This window comes from Osmerus mordax, chromosome 2, assembly GCF_038355195.1.
Source record: "Osmerus mordax isolate fOsmMor3 chromosome 2, fOsmMor3.pri, whole genome shotgun sequence".
Classification (NCBI taxonomy): Eukaryota; Metazoa; Chordata; class Actinopteri; order Osmeriformes; family Osmeridae; genus Osmerus; species Osmerus mordax.
Window position 1 is genome coordinate 15,434,682 of NC_090051.1, and position 16,073 is coordinate 15,450,754.

Below are 16,073 nucleotides of genomic sequence, written 5' to 3' on the forward strand. Positions count from 1 at the left end.
AATCTAGGCAAATGGTCAGTTCAATAGTGTTTGTGGGTATTTGAACCCTAATTTAGATAGCAAACATTGATCCGTTTTTACCAAGTACAGAAAGACCGAGCTGTAGAGCTAAATAGTCTGTCAAACCAAAAACAAACCAAAAACAGGATTAATTTGGTCATATATACTATTTCTACCTCTCTAAAGAAGAGCTGGTTTTGCAGGTAAGGTTGGGGTTTGATACTATACAGATCACATCAAATACTACCACCTACTGGGGGAGTTTGTGTAGTACACTGACTGAATTAATGGGATACATCATACCCGTTTCGTAGACTATTTTTCTGTGGCTCATTTCTCACGGACGGGAAACAAAACTCAAATTACTATAAATGGGGTCTCATTTTTTAACTCTCCCCCTCAAGCGAGATGTTTAAATTAGAATTCTGCATAGCCAGTCAGTCAAAGTCAAGCCCTAACAAAAAAAAGCGCGCCCACCACACAAATCTCCGCCCCCATTCCCCGACATCTTCAGTTCAGTTCAAACTCAGATAGCCTACCCTAATAATTGTTAGCCTGGTATCACAGGACGCTGGTGCAGCATTGCTCACTGCAAACACAACACACACGTGCACTCATCAGTTCTGATCTGTTTGATTGTCAGCTGGTTAGTAACATAGCAAGCAGTTACGCAAATCTGATGCCAAGATGAGTAATACATCGTCTGAGACCGACGTGGACTTCACAATAGAGAAGTTAAAGAGGAAATACTTGGGGCCAAGGGAACTGGTAACGTTATACTAGCTGGCTAACTCTCGTCGTAGTTACTAGTGTTAACTATCTAAGTTACATAGAACTAGTACGTAGCTAGCCTACAGTAACGACTAGACTAGTTGGCGAGAGCTAACAACTTTGTATACAGTAGGCTAGCAGTCGTAGCTAGCACTGCTTGTCAACTAGCTAGCTTGACATAACCGTGGTTGCTAAGGAAACACATGCTCTAGTTTGGCATAATTAAACAACAGACTACAGTAACTAGCTATTAATGGTCACACATGCAAAATAGGTTGCTATCTAAAGCTAGTGAATGTAAATCTAACTTGTCCTCCCATCCTTATAGCTTTCATCAGACATTAGAACTGGGGGTACAATCTGTCATTCTAATGGTGAGAAAGGAGTGTTTCATTTGTTTTGTCATGGCAATTTGAAAACAACTTATTCAGCTGTCAAGTGTGTCTTTATTGCCGAGACATGTGCTGTATGTTTTAAAGAACCTCCTACATCGACGGTGACATCCTCCTCCAAAGTCAAAAGCCCCCACAGAGGCCTGAGAGGTTACAAAACGGCTCTAAGAGAACTGTTCAAAGCAGTCACCCTCACACCCCTGCCCGAAAGGTTTGTTTCTGACCATGACTTATCCCTATTGAGGCTCATCTTTAGTACTGATCTATAGGTAATTGACAATTGTCTTGTTTAAGAAACCAATGGACATTTCACTTTGCCACACTTACAAATATCTGCCTTACAGAGATAAGGAAGACAATAGAGATGTTTATTTGGCTTTCAGGGTTCCTATTTGCAAGTACACATTGTAATGTAGGCAACTGTTTTTGTGAAATTGTCTTTTCTCTGGTTATCACAGGCTGGACAGTGATGGTGTTATGAGTAGCAGTGCTGAGGACCTCAGCATGGACTACAAAACCTGCCCCCTCCTGGACACCCTGGCGCATTACACGGAGACAGGTGGGTTCCTCCAACAATGCCTAGTAGAGGCTGCACCGTATTCATTATTCAAGAGGACCACCCCATCTATACAGCATATCGAAAAGATGTGCGTTCTAATCCTGGGTTGATAACATTTGTGATGACTTATTGTTATGACTTGGAACATGGCTTCATGCCCTGTGCTTGCTGTGATTCCAGATGTGACCCTTCCCTCCAGCCTAGCCAGTAGCCTGGGCTCCAGGGAGACCGAGCCTGTGCTTGGGATGGCCAGAGAGGAGCAGGGGAGAGGGCTAAGGGAGCAACAGCCACAGTCCTACTCTCTCCTCTCCCCCACCCCTGATATGGGACAGGTGTGCCAAGAGATGCTGGTCATCTATCAACAGTTGAGAGTGAGTGGTGAAGAACTGGACTGGGCTAAAATCACGTAGATTTTCCAGTAGATTTATGAAATGATTTGCTTAGGAAGGAGTTTATCGTGTGTGTGTGTGTGTAGGCTGAGAGGGAGAGCCAACAGCAGTGGCAGAGAGAGCTCCAGGAGAGAGAGAACCGACTGCTCCAGAAGGAGCTAGCTCTCAGCAGGCTGCGAGGGGTGGAGGAGGAAGTACACGCACACATCCTGGAAGTTCAAGAGGCAAGAGGAACAGGAACGGCAACACGAACGGCAACCCCCCCCCCCCCCCCCCCCCCCCTATCCGTACATTTCCCGGTTGTGTGGGCCATCCTTTCTTTGCGGCTGTGAGAAGGCTGCTTCACTCTGCTGGTCAGGATAGACCTGCGGGGGTGAGAGTGAGGATGTGTGATTGGGCTCTGTTTGGTCCCGTTCAGAAACACCAGCGTGAGGTGAGTGTACTGCAGGAGCTGCTCAGGGAGCGGGCCAAGGAGAACAGGAGGCTCAAGTCCAGCTTCGACACCATCAAGGAGCTCAACGACACCATGAAAAAACAGGCAAGGGCCTCACGGGACCTCTTCCATAATTATAGTCCCTTTTGTTATTTGAATGCCCTGCAGTCGTTTTCTCTGCTTTAACCTTCCGCACTATGTGATAGTCGTATTAGTAGTGATATAGTGATGAGTTTCAAGATATTTGACGTGGGTTTTATGTGAGGAAGATGTAGAAACCCAGACAGACCAGGGGGTGGCAGTCATTTCTAAGCTGGATGTGAGGAAATGATTCGCTGTGCTTGTGTGTAGCTGAATGAGCTCTGCGAGCACAACAAGAGGCTGGAGGGCCAGTCCAGGAAGGTGCAGGCCCGGCTGGAGAACCTACAGGTAAAACTGTCCCCACCCCTCCCTGGGGCTTAAGGTGTGGAGTCTTCCTCCCCCAACGGCTAAGTACCGCTGCAGTCCCCAGTGTTTTGGAATACTGAAAGCCGCCACTCGTTCTGCGTTCTCCAGAGGAAGAACGACTACTCGCTGGCTCTGAGAGGTCGAGAGAACGTTAGTGTGAAGATGGCGGAGACCAGGGCTGCCAAACAAGAGAAGTCAGCCAGCTCATCTAAAACAAAGAAGGTATACGTTACCAACAACTCGGTATGTCCTCGACACAGTCCTCTACCATTTACGTCTGTTCTTTCTTGGGCCGAATCGCTGATCTTAAATGAGAAGATTGGAAACAGCTGTGCAGAGACACTTTCACCGACCCAGTCATGGTTTGGTCAGAAGTTGAGGACCTCATGCTAAAGACAGAATTTGATCTCTTCCCTCAGGGCTGTATAGGTCCCGCCCCTGTCAGGCTCCTGGCTCTGCTATTGGACTGGGTTGTTGATGGACAGTCCTTCCCCCCAGCAGCAGGAGACAGAGAGGCGGTCCTAGACCTCCCTCTGGTTGTCTCGCTCCACGAGAGGTGCTCCAAGGTAATAGAGAGAGAGGGAGGGCGGGGTCATTGTGCTGTCAGGGTGCCGTTTAGCATGTTCATCAATGTTGTGTGTTTCCAGCTACCGTAAGGAGTTTGTGTTGTTCGTGTTTGTTGTTTATGCTGTTGTTGTCTTGTTGTCGAGGTGTTGCCTCTGTTGGTAGAGCAGCTTCAGCTGACCTCAGGGTCAGATCCTTCCCTCATCCTGCCCCTCCTGCGCTTTACCTACCAGGCCCTCCGCCAGCTGGACAACACCACACAGGTACACACACACCCTGTACACAACACCACACAGGTACACACAGATACCTACAAAACACCACACAGGTACACACAGATACCTACACAACACCACACAGGTACACACAGCTACCTACACAACACCACACAGGTACACACACACCCTGTACACAACACCACACAGGTACACACAGATACCTACACAACACCACACAGGTACACACACACCCTGTACACAACACCACACAGGTACACACACACCCTGTACACAACACCACACAGGTACACACACACCCTGTACACAACACTACACAGGTACACACAGATGCCTACAAAACACCACACAGGTACACACAGATACCTACAAAACACCACACAGGTACACACAGATACCTACAAAACACCACATAGGTACACACAGATACCTACAAAACACCACACAGGTACACACAGATACCTACAAAACACCACACAGGTGTACACACAGATACCTACAAAACACCACACAGGTGTACACACAGATACCTACACAACACCACACAGGTACACACACACACTATACACAACACCACACAGGTACACACAGATACCTACACAACACCACACAGGTACACACACACCCCGTACAACACAGGTACACACACACCCTGTCCCACACCCACAGCTCAGTGTTTCCAACAGGAGTTAGTGAGACTGGTGAGTGGTCCTGGGACAGTCTGGGGGCATGCTGCCCTGGAAAAGAATGTTGTGCGTTTTAAAGTTAAATGCCTCAATCTGGTGTACTTTGAGAGCGAAAATAAGAAGTTAGAACTATGAAGAACTCTTGTAAACAATGTTGTGCTCTTGTAAACAATGTTATGCTCTCCTAGTAAACAGTGTAATCGTAAACACATTGGTTGTACAGATATGAACGGTGATGACATGGCAAAAAAGTCACTCGCAAAATATGGTATACGCAGATCACAAATGGTCAAAACACAAAATTGACTAGAGTATATTTGAACTGTCAAAGAAATGAAACAGTGGTGGTAACAGTAACTGGTTTATTTTTTAGAAGAAAACAATATATACTGGATTACAAAAAGCCTAATGTTACATGATGGGCCAACTTGCTCCTGATGCTGGAAATAGCTATGATTTCAGAGCCGCTGGTATTTTTTTTAAAATAATTAGCTAACGTTAGCTAGCTATTTGATATAATGTTATATATGTACAGTATACACGGTGTAATGGTTTTCATGACAACTAGTCGGATGTGTCTGTTGACATAAGCGGAGAGACTGACAGCCAACGTCGTTACTAGCTAACGTAGGCGTGAGCGATGCTTTGCTGAAGCAACTGTTCAAAATACAATATCACTATAACATATATTTTATGTTACTATGATTAAGTGTAAAAATACTTTCGGTTGATTCAATGACACTGGGGGGGGGGGGGGGACATTAATGGGAAACACACCCTGTACCACACCTACACAACATCACATAGGTACACACACACAGCTACCCTGTACCACACCTACACAACACCACATAGGTACACACACACAGCTACCCTGTACCACACCTACACAACATCACATAGGTACACACACACAGCTACCCTGTACCACACCTACACAACATCACATAGGTACACACACACAGCTACCCTGTACCACACCTACACAACATGACGAGCTGTCATGCTACAGCAAGGCCAAACACTAAACAGCATTTAAAGCCTCTTTTGATGTCCTCCATCCTATGGAGTTTTCCTTCAAACACTATTAACTGGAGTGCCCCAAGGTCCTGTGACCGTTCTGGATGGCGGGAGGACCGCAGAACAGGCTGTCCTTGCGGCTTCGGAGCAGCCACTCCACTGACTGTATAGGACCAGCTGTGTCAAAAGGCCTCCACCTTCTCCTTCCTCTTCTTCCACTCCTGGTTTGAATTACAACAGCAAGCTCAATAGTCAACAAGCAGCCGGCACAGATGTCAGCCCGCCTGTGTTGTGCGTGTGTGTGCGTGCGTATGTGTCCAGGGGTCAGGTGGACTCTCCTTGCCCCTAGCCCCCCCCCCCCCCTTCCTCCTGCCCCCTGCTCCACCGCAGCACCACAGCATCCCTGCCGGTGTGTCCGTCACGCCTTGGAGGGCCCTGGCCGGCCCTGGCCTCGCATGTTTGTTTGTCAGGGCATGTCCACCACTGCTTTCTGACGAGCTTGATGTTTCAACTGGAATCACATGTCCTATTACTGCAACATGTGGGTTTGCTCTAAAGCTGCCTGTTCCCTGGCGGGCCAGGACGCCTCGACGCCGCGTGTGTTTCCGTCCGTGCCGGCCCGAGAACGCACGCGCACACACACGCGCACTGGGGAGGTTTGTCTGTGTGTGTGAAAAGAGAGACCGAACGGGATGTGTAGGGAGGGAGACGTGTGGCTCAAAGACACTGGGAATGTATTCTAGAAGATTCTTACGGTTCGTAGTGTCCCATTGAGAATGGCTCTCTGCGTGCGTGCGTTCCCGATGGCGCGTTCCTGACTCTGTGTGTTTCCGCAGCCCGTGACTCTGTGTTCCACCCTGCGGCGTTTGGGAGAGGAGGTGTCCCGGCCCACAGCTCTCCAGCCTAGCGGCCCCCAGGACCCCGGTGGGGCCCTCAGGCCCAGGGGCCCCCCTCGGACCGCCCCCCTCTACAGGAGCCCCTGCCCCCACACCCGCCTCCTCTCCGCCCTCATCGTCCTCAGAACCGTCACTCAGGGTACGTAGGCGTGCTTCCGCGAACTGCCCAGCAGGGGGCAGCGTTCATCCTGCGGGTCGACGGAGGCCATCTAGTGTCGTGTCACCGAGTTAACGACGGCCCGGCACTCTGGGTTTTTATCTCTGCCGCTGCAGAGCTCAAGAGAGAGCCATAGTTTGATATCATTGAATCCAGTCGGTAGACTGCAGAACGGCCCGCCATCTGCCTCGGATTGTTTCACCACGTCCGCACAGCCCATCGGTCTCTGTTGTCTCTGTCAGCTTGGCACAAGCCTGGCCTGTTGATTGACGCGTAACTTGAGGTTGGAGAGTGAAATATTTTGTTTTTGTACTCCAGGATAATATTTAATAGTTACCATATTAAACTGGTAGCTCAATCCAAAAGGCTTACCGAACCCCTAAACCTCGAGCAAAGACGAGAAGCAGATATAATCCAAAACGGCCAGCCTCAAGCTGTTTGTTTTTCTTATTTTTATCATGTTTTTCCTCTGAGCAAATTACATACATTTAAGTTCGGTTTGAACCAACCAGACAGAACGAGTCTGGGTCATATAGAATAGATCTGGATCACACAGCTTGGCAGGTCAAGGGTCAGTGAGGGCTTAGGACGGGAGGACGGGGAGGAGATCGAAGGGAAAATGAGGCAAAGTGATTGGGGGGGGGATTTCAGAGCATGGTCAGGTAACCATGGAGAGATCATGAGATTGTAGCATGGAGACAGGGAGAGGGGGCCTTTGGACAACAGGAAGAGCGAGAGCTTCGTGGACGACGGTGGGTGAAACCTCTGGAGGCGGTGACGAATGGCGCGTTCCACCACCACGACGGCATGCTGTCGCAGGGGGTTCGCCGTGCGGTTTTTGCATGGGACTCCCGGTGTGTGTGTGTGTGTCTGTGATATCCACCTCCTCTCTCTCCCTCCCCTTCCCCCCCGTAGCGGACGTGCTGGCCCAGGCTCTGGACAGCCTCCACGGTGAGCTGGCGTGCGAGGAGAGCCGGGGTCTGTTCCTGCACCACGCGGGCCTGCCTGTCCTGCTGACCCTGCTCAGGGGGGGCCGCGGGGGCCTGCACGCCCCCGTAGACATCCTGCTCCGGCTCGCCTCGCCGTCCAGTAAGTACAGGACAGGACACGGGGGGGGGGGGGGGGGGGGGGGGGGGGGGACGTGAACCGAGTGAAGTCTAGGGGTGTCGAGGCCGGTAGTGTGCCTGTGCGTGCTGACACAGTGCAGAGCACGTATTAGTGGGCCGCGAGGGGCTGTAATGTAGCTTGGGAGCAGAGACGGGGGTGGTTTTACTAGGGGGGGGGGGGGGGGGGTGTGGGGGTAATGAGGGTAGACTTTAGAGAGGGGGTGGGGTTCACACCTGAAGGGGACCAGTAGACTTCCTCCCCTGTCTGTCTCTGGCTATTTTCTGTCAATGTTCACACACAGCCTCTGTTCCTCCAGATATCAGCTCCCACAATCCCTTCGCTGGCTACGTCTAGACCTTCCAGCTACTGTAGCTGCCCCGTGACCCTCCGGCCCCGAGCTAGCTCCCCCCCCCCCCACCCCCCCATATCCGCCAGCTCGCTCCCCCCCCCCCCCCCCCAGCTCCAGCCAGTCTCTACTTAGCTCTGCTGTTAAAACGTACTGTACAATTCCCCCATGCTGTTCACACCTGAAGGTCACCTGTAAACATACCCAGGTCACCCCCACCCCCTCGCTAGACCTGGCTACTGTCAGTGTCCACCCCCCAGCTGCCCCCGTCTAGACTCCAGCGACGGTAGCTAACCCCCGGGTCGGGTTCCAGCAGGACTTTGTCATGCTGTTCACACCTGAAGGTCACTAACCAACCCGACCCTGCTGGTTTGACTTATACTGGCCCCGCCAGTCTGCCCCTGCCACAATATGACTTTCATTCTGGTAATCCTCTCCATGTGGCCGTTCCTCCATAAAGAGAACACCACCCTGTCCTCCTAAATCACTTGGACATGGACCACTCTGTCCTAACCCATGCTGTTTGAAGTTTCCCTCCACCCATGAACTCGTCGTACCTGTGTGAAGATGCTGGGAAGCAGATGTCGTGCGTGCGTGCGTGCGTGCGTGCGTGCGTGCGTGTGTGTGTGTGTGAGAGAGAGAGAGACTGCACTCTTTGCCCTCACCATGTTGTTCTCAAGATGAGTCATATTCCCCTCAGAGCCAGCTACCTCTAGATCCAGGGCCTGGCCCCCCTGTCCTGGCCCCCCCTGGCCTGGCCCCCCTGTCCTGGCCCCCCTGTCCCTGGCCCCCCCTGTCCTGGCCCCCCTGGCCTGGCCCCCCTGTCCTGGCCCCCCTGTCCTGGCCCCCCTGTCCTGGCCCCCCTGTCCTGGCCCCCCTGTCCTGGCCCCCCTGTCCTGGCCCCCCTGTCCTGGCCCCCCTGTCCTGGCCCCCCTGTCCTGGCCCCCCTGTCCTGGCCCCCCTGTCCTGGCCCCCCTGTCCTGGCCCCCCTGTCCTGGCCCCCCTGTCCTGGCCCCCCTGTCCTGGCCCCCCTGGCCTGGCCCCCCTGTCCTGGCCCCCCTGTCCTGGCCCCCCTGGCCTGGCCCCCCTGTCCTGGCCCCCCTGTCCTGGCCCCCCTGTCCTGGCCCCCCTGTCCTGGCCCCCCTGTCCTGGCCCCCCTGGCCTGGCCTGGCTAACCTCTCAGCCACCTGAGGCAGGCCATGGGCAGACTGTGAATGTCCCGAGCCTTGCTGTCCTCCATCACTCCATCATTAATAGTGGCTCTCCCCCAGTGTTGGAGCCCCTCCTGGATCTGAGCCAGGCTGCTACAGTAGCCGCCTCAGGACCATATTGGCTCGTCACACACAATTACACCGCTAATTACACTCATTCCCCAGGTTGTTCCTCGAAATGTGCAGAGTCTGTTCTCAATCAACATACCTTACCTGGCCACACTATACAACGTGTCAGCTGTAGGGCTCGCGTCCCTCCAAACCGATCCTAAGATTGGAGTTGTTGCAACGTTGCATCAGACACACGACTTGGTCAAGACCCCTCCACTGTGAATTTCCATTGTGTAACTCATCTCGAGGCTGAAGTTTGATGGACAGGGGGAGTTGGAAGGGGCCGGCTGGCGCGAGGAAAACCGCTCTCACTGGAAGCGGACTGGTGTTTGGTTGCCATACGGTCTGTGTTTGCTTTTGTTGACAGAGTCGGGAGAGATCAGCAGCTTTCTTCCATCTGCTGACAGTCGCCTCTGCTCCGGTGTTTAATCTGTGAATGTTTATGTCCTCCCGGAAAGAAGGAAGGCTAGGGAGATAACTTTGACAATATGGACCCTGTCTTGAAAGGCGATCACTTACTGGTATTTGACCCTGTGTCCACTCTGCTCCACACACTGTTAATCTAGGGTGTGTGTGTGTGTCAAATCCAATTCCACAATGCAGATAATCCTAACTGGTAACACTCGAGAGTGAGAAAACGACTTAAAACGGTAAAAACAATCGCGGCACCATTACGACATCACCGCCACAGTGACGATCACATCAAGATGAAGCACCACGACACGAGACGAGGTGTGAAAAAAGAAATGACACAAAGAAAGTGCGTGTGTGTGTGTGTGTGTGTTCGCTGGTAGGGTTCCTGAGTCGGTTCCTCGAGGCGTGCAGCAGCGAAGGCTTCTTCCGCACGGCCGCCCTGCTTCTACAGAGCTCTCGTCTAGCGCTCCCCCTGCTGGAGAAACTCTCCATCCTGCTGCAGAAGCTCTCTACCCTCAGGTGAGAAACCCCCCAGTATACCTGCACCCAAATAACGCTACGGTCTGACACACGCTAACACTGTCCAGTAGACTTATCCACTAGACTTAGCATGTGGCTAACACCGGTGGCCAAATCCATAGGACTGAGTTAGCACGTGGCTAAGACTGGCTCGTAGCTTCCGCCGACAGGTTTGAGAGGCTTCAGCTGGACTGCTAGCCTTCATTAGGAAAGATTAGATCACAGGGCCGGGGCTAGAGACCGAGGGAAATACTCACCCTGTCATCAGCCCCCGTTCTGTGTGTGTGTGTGCGCGCGTGTGTGTGTGTTCAATTGGCAGTCCATATGTGTGTTGTGTGGGGGCTGAACTGGGTTCTGTAATTCAGTGATGTACTTTAAAGGCCATCTTCAGAGAAGGGAGCATTATGCTGAATATTGAGTCTATTTTCTTCTCCTTTCTGGCTCCTCTTGTCAACAGCATTATAAGATCATTGTTTACGGGAAGATAAATTTGTCCCTTGGAACACCAGTGTCTTCTTTGATTGGGTCACTCATTGGCCATTGTGAAATCGTATTATTGAGAACACATTCTCCAAAACAACAAATAACTAATGCAGGGAAATGCTTTGAATGTAGCTATTGGAGGGTTGGGGTGGTGCCACCATATGTCACAAGACTGAACACACCTATGTTAAGTCCCAGAGCTCCGTCTGATGTCACTTCCTGTGGTCTCCCCAGGAAGAACAAGCGTCTGTTCGAGCTCTGCTCCCTCCACCTCCTGCTGCAGGAGATGCTAAGGACCACAGACCCCACACACACCTTCCTTTGCCTCAACCTCAACTCCATCCTGCTCAACCTCAAGTGACGGGGCCCAGCCACCCGTCACACCCGTCCCGCTCCGGCAGAACCACCGCCCTGCTACGGCACAATTAGAATCTGGAGGGCGTCAGAAACTCTCGATGATGACCTTTAAAAAGGTGCCTCCGTCTGCAGTCTACATGTGTTTGTCGGCTGTAACTGTGTGAGTTGTTTGTCAAGGATTTGTTTGTACCTTTTTTCATGTTTTTTTCATGTTGCGCAACTCAAAATGGCGCGGTGACGCTAATCATGTTTGTCAAAGGCTGTAATGTTTGTCTCATGCGCTCTGAGGGACAAATCGTTTTTGCCGTCGGGCTTTTTAACAACAATAAACAAAGAACCGTCGAGAGACAATGGAGCACACATTCAAGGTGAAAAGCGTGTGTTTCGTGTGTGCGTAACTCTGTTTGTCAGTTGTCAAAGTGATGCCGGACATTCAACCACGTGTGATGTCACGCAGGTCAGGGGCTGCTGTTTGGGACGGCTGGAAGGGAATAGCAACCTGACAGCCATGTCGTAGCCGATCTCTCCCATAGGCTGTGCGATCCTCCCCCTGCCCCTCGACCCCAGCACCTTCACACACAGACCCACACACCTGCCCACTCCAAATGTAACTCAATCACTTCCAACAGGACTTTTAAGCTTGTGTGTTACATCCCAGTGTCACAGCCATTCCCTCTTTAACAGAGAACCCTATTGGAAACACAGAGGATTCTCACTTGACTTTCCAAGGCATTATCTTTTAAACACACACCAGATAGTGAGTTTGGTCCCCATACTGTTAGAAAGGTACTTCGTAAATAGTCCGGGTATCATCCTTGGCTGGTGGGAAGAGTTTGCTGGGATGAAGGGGGTTGCATGGGAGAGGTGTGTGAGAGCGAGGCGGGTGGGGGGGGGGCTTGTCAGACTCTAGTCTGCTCGGGCGGGATTCCCCCTCGTCTGAGCTCCGAGGAGATCATAATTAGCTGTCAGTCTGGATGTGATGATGATGAATCGAATCAGGCAGCACCAGCACAGGGGACGTTCCGTGCAGTCCAAGAGGTGAGGGTGGAACATCTCACCCACACGGCTGAGGGAAGTAGAACCGACAGTTCCGAGCAGTCGCCCTTCTCTCCTGACATACCCTCTGGTGAAGGTGCGTCTTGACGGAGACCGCAAAGTCCTGATGGACAAGCGAGGACATCTCTTCTGCCCTGCGGCACACTGCTCACCTCCCCGTCCTAGGTTCTTTAGATATCTACCCCTGCTGTTAGGCTCCAGGTTCTGGCCTGGCCTCATCCATCTTCCCCGTACTAAGATAGCACAGCTTCTGGTCTCAGCGGTGTGCCAGAGAACAGACAGACAAGTACCCGGGTGCAGCCGTGGTAGGGTTTGTACCAACTGTGAGAGTCTATTCATCATAGGGATTGACTGATGCTCCCACCCCGATCTAGGCCCCATTCCCTCCTCTAAGCCCTGGTCCCATCTGATCCCACAGCAGCCTCGAGAAAAGGCCTGAAAGGACTGAAACCTCAACTGTCATCATCTGATTTATTTACTTTCATTACTTCAATTACCGAGGGCCGGGTCCACAGCGGGCTGTGCTCTGTGTTCCGTACACACACTCATACCCCGCTAAGCTTCAGACACGGAGCTGCGGTCTCCGTAATTTATGCCGGGGCTTTGTCAACGGAGCGAATCTCAGTGGAAACTCCGTTTAAGAGTACCTCTCCTCCAATCTGGCAAGTAAACCTCATTAAAATGTTATTTGCGTTTTCTAAAAAAGGGGGGAGGGCGAGGACAAACATTAGTGGCTACGCTTCGCCAGGATATAAGGTCAGTCAATCACGTTTGACGTCGTGGACCACCGAATGTATATTATGTCCACCAGGCTGAGTATATGAATATAGCACTTGTGTAACGCAATAAATGCACGAGGCAGCAGTTAATCATATACCTAACTGGTATGGAGGCTTGGTAAGTGAAAACATCTGTCTGGATAGAAACTTGGTGAGCGCTTTCTCTCTCTCTCTCGCTGTAATGAAGTTGCCCCTCTATCCCCATTATGATTTGCGATGCTCCATTTGGATCTGCCTCAGGAAGGTAACCGTCAACAGATGCTCCCTGTGTCCTGAAGCCACGAGTGCCACCGATAGACCACAAAACAATAACACAACTAACCTTTTAAATCAAACAGCATTACTGTTTTGTTTTTTTTGGGTCATGATTCGGCTGTCCAGTTTATAGGCTATTTCTCGATCGAGCTAGAGGTTCATCCCAGCGACCTCTGATTGCAGCTCCGCGTCCCTAGCCCCTGGGCTCGTCCCTAGCCCCTGCGCTCGTCCCTAGCCCCTGCGCTCGTCCCTAGCCCCTGCGCTCGTCCCTAGCCCCTGCGCTCGTCCCTAGCCCCTGGGCTCGTAACTGGCCTCCTTCGCCTGCTGTGGCACAGAATACGTCCTTTCATTGTCAAGTCGCTTGGAAAACATTGAGCCCATTTGAGTTTTAATTGGTGCCTTCTCGCTCTCCTTTTTCCATTTCCCGTTATATACGTCTTTTCTGATACCTACTTTGAAAGGAAAGTGTACACTGTTTCCCGTATTTGTCTGCGTGATGGATGCCATCCACAGAGGTGGATGTGTTGCAACATGCTCTGCTATTACTCCGTCGGGATTTCACTCTGTCAATAGTCCTATTCACACTCAATAGTGTTCAATATGTTGCTGTAATGGAGGGCCACGTAACTGATGATTGAATACTAATAATATAATATATACTGCAAGGTGAAGGGCCCAAAACAGACCAGTGACCGGTAGTATGTGTCCAGGTTAACATTCCCTACTGGGGCTACTAGTGATTGGTTACTGATGGCCTCTTCCTATAGGCTATTTGCAGACAAGGGAACTGACAGGGGCGAGTATTAGCTGGCTGGCATGCCAGAGAGCATTAGCAGCAGTAGCTAGCTGGCAATGCAGCATGTGAGCTTTAATTACACTGTCGGCTTGCTTTAACTCACAGTTCGAATGGCATTCCCTGCCTCAGGGAGTCCATCACTCTCTCTCTCTTTGTCTCTGTGCTCATACCAAGCCAAGCAGTGAACACTCACAAAACGGACCCTCAGGTGCCTGTCACACACACATGCACGCGCACACACACACACCACACACAGCGGCTTTTAAGTGAGAGGATTACGTGGAGCTTCGGCTGTGTTTGAAACCCGATGAGAACAGCGCTGCCCGGCATCACCGAATCTGACAGTTCTTTTCTCCAACAGGCGTAAGATCCACAGCCAGGAGAGGAGACTGAAGCTAATCATTTATCCATCGGAGACCCACAGTACACACACATACACATGACCAGAGCTGCCGGTGAGGTGGCTGTCGCCACAATGGCTGACGTCATGCAAAAAATATATAGGTGGTAAGAGATGATGTAACTGGAACTCCCATCAATGCTCTGTAAGCATATCCACCTTCTACAAAGAGACCCAGTTCCCAGCTATTTTCACCCAGAATCTTCCCCATTGACAGAGCAGTGATCTTCCACGGATCAGGTTACATGCTTTCAAAACTTCAACGGAGCATGACGGATAGGTGCAGAACACTAGGCCCACTGTTCACAAACGCTCTCAGCGATCTGAGCCTCGGGCCGATGTGAGTGTCTGAGTGTAATTCATACAAAGAAAATGAAGGAAACAATACTTTCACAATTTATTGATTTTTATTTATTTATGAATGCGTATGTACAATAATAAGTTATATATACACTTACATTTGGTTCCAAAAAACTTTGCTTCCATTGTTTAGTAAATTCTACTCTTGTACAATGTGTTTCTGAGGTAAATAAAGAAAGTCTGTACAGACTATCATACTGTCTCAACCTATCTTCTATAGCTGTGTTTACTTGTGTGTGAGGAGACAAAAAAAAACGTATCAATACATGCTAAATGATGAACATTGTACATGCACATTTATTCATTTACACTACCGGAGTCCAGCCCCTTTACAAACTGTGATTGTGAAAATCCATCAGAGAAAAACATGACAAGGTATTGTCTTGAACTGTGCATGTTGAACCCTTGATGGAAAACGGTCATAAATCATTAATTCCACCCAGAGGAGCAAAAGCATACAGCTGACGATCCAAAAGCTTTCGAAAAGAAATCTAAACCAAGGTCAGAAGGCCTTTTTTGTCTATTTTGCTTGTATCCTAAAGCTTATGAGCTAAACAGTCCTGGAAATGCAAACGTTTGCTTTTCTTACCTCCCATCCCCTCTCTTTCCCTCCCATATCCTCCCCTCTCCTCAAGTCTCCTCGTAGCTCACCATAGGGTCCCTAAGGCAGTAGTCCTCCGTGCTTCAAACTGGCCTCTTTTTATAGTTTTTCCACTGGGCTTTGGTGGTTAACTGGCTGTAATGGTTAATTGGGTGCTGGAAATCACAGGCACTTTGCACCAGGCCTGTAAACCACAACACTTCAGCCTATTAGAGGCGAGACCGCCACACGACAGCTAATCAGGGGCTGGCGGCAGCGCCAGCCCGCAGCGTTGGGGGGGGGGGGGGGGGGGGGGGGGGGGGTCTGATGGAATGGAGCAGCAGAGTGGTTTCAGAGGTCTGGAGATTGTGTACGTCTGAAGTTCGGTCTGTTTAGGCAAGCCCTGAGGCCAAGGCAGGGCAAACAGATGAGTGATGTGTCCACTTGTTGTTGTCACTGACTGGCAATGTATGAGACGATTATAAAAGGTTTTCACTTTTGCACCCAGCGCAATGTCCGTTCACAAGTCCTGTGTCCACTATGAACAATAGAAGTACTCCAAATCGAAGGGAGAGAGACGGAACGAAATCTCAATATAACCTCAGCGATTCCGGTTCATATCCTATTTTCTTCCGCCCCCCCCCCCCCCCCTCCCCCCGGCCGACAGTGATACTGGGGAGGTTTGCTGACATTCTTCATGTGAATGGGTTTGTGTTTGTGTGTGTGTTGAAGTGTATTCACGTCTGGAT

The 16,073-nt window shown here is 50.8% G+C and overlaps 1 protein-coding gene across 1 annotated transcript; it reads left to right on the plus strand.

The window, feature by feature from the left end:
* The first annotated feature begins 625 nt into the window (after positions 1–625).
* On the plus strand, positions 626–14,958 carry LOC136961530 (coiled-coil domain-containing protein 138-like). Its single transcript, XM_067255138.1, has 16 exons — positions 626–768; positions 1,100–1,145; positions 1,251–1,374; positions 1,622–1,722; positions 1,903–2,093; positions 2,198–2,335; positions 2,530–2,649; positions 2,896–2,973; positions 3,100–3,213; positions 3,411–3,557; positions 3,702–3,818; positions 6,334–6,532; positions 7,466–7,639; positions 10,120–10,258; positions 10,976–11,258; positions 14,346–14,958. Exons 1-15 carry the CDS (start codon positions 688–690, stop codon positions 11,100–11,102), a joined length of 1,896 nt encoding a protein of 631 aa, XP_067111239.1. The 5' UTR covers positions 626–687; the 3' UTR covers positions 11,103–11,258; positions 14,346–14,958.
* The last annotated feature ends 1,115 nt before the right edge of the window (positions 14,959–16,073 follow it).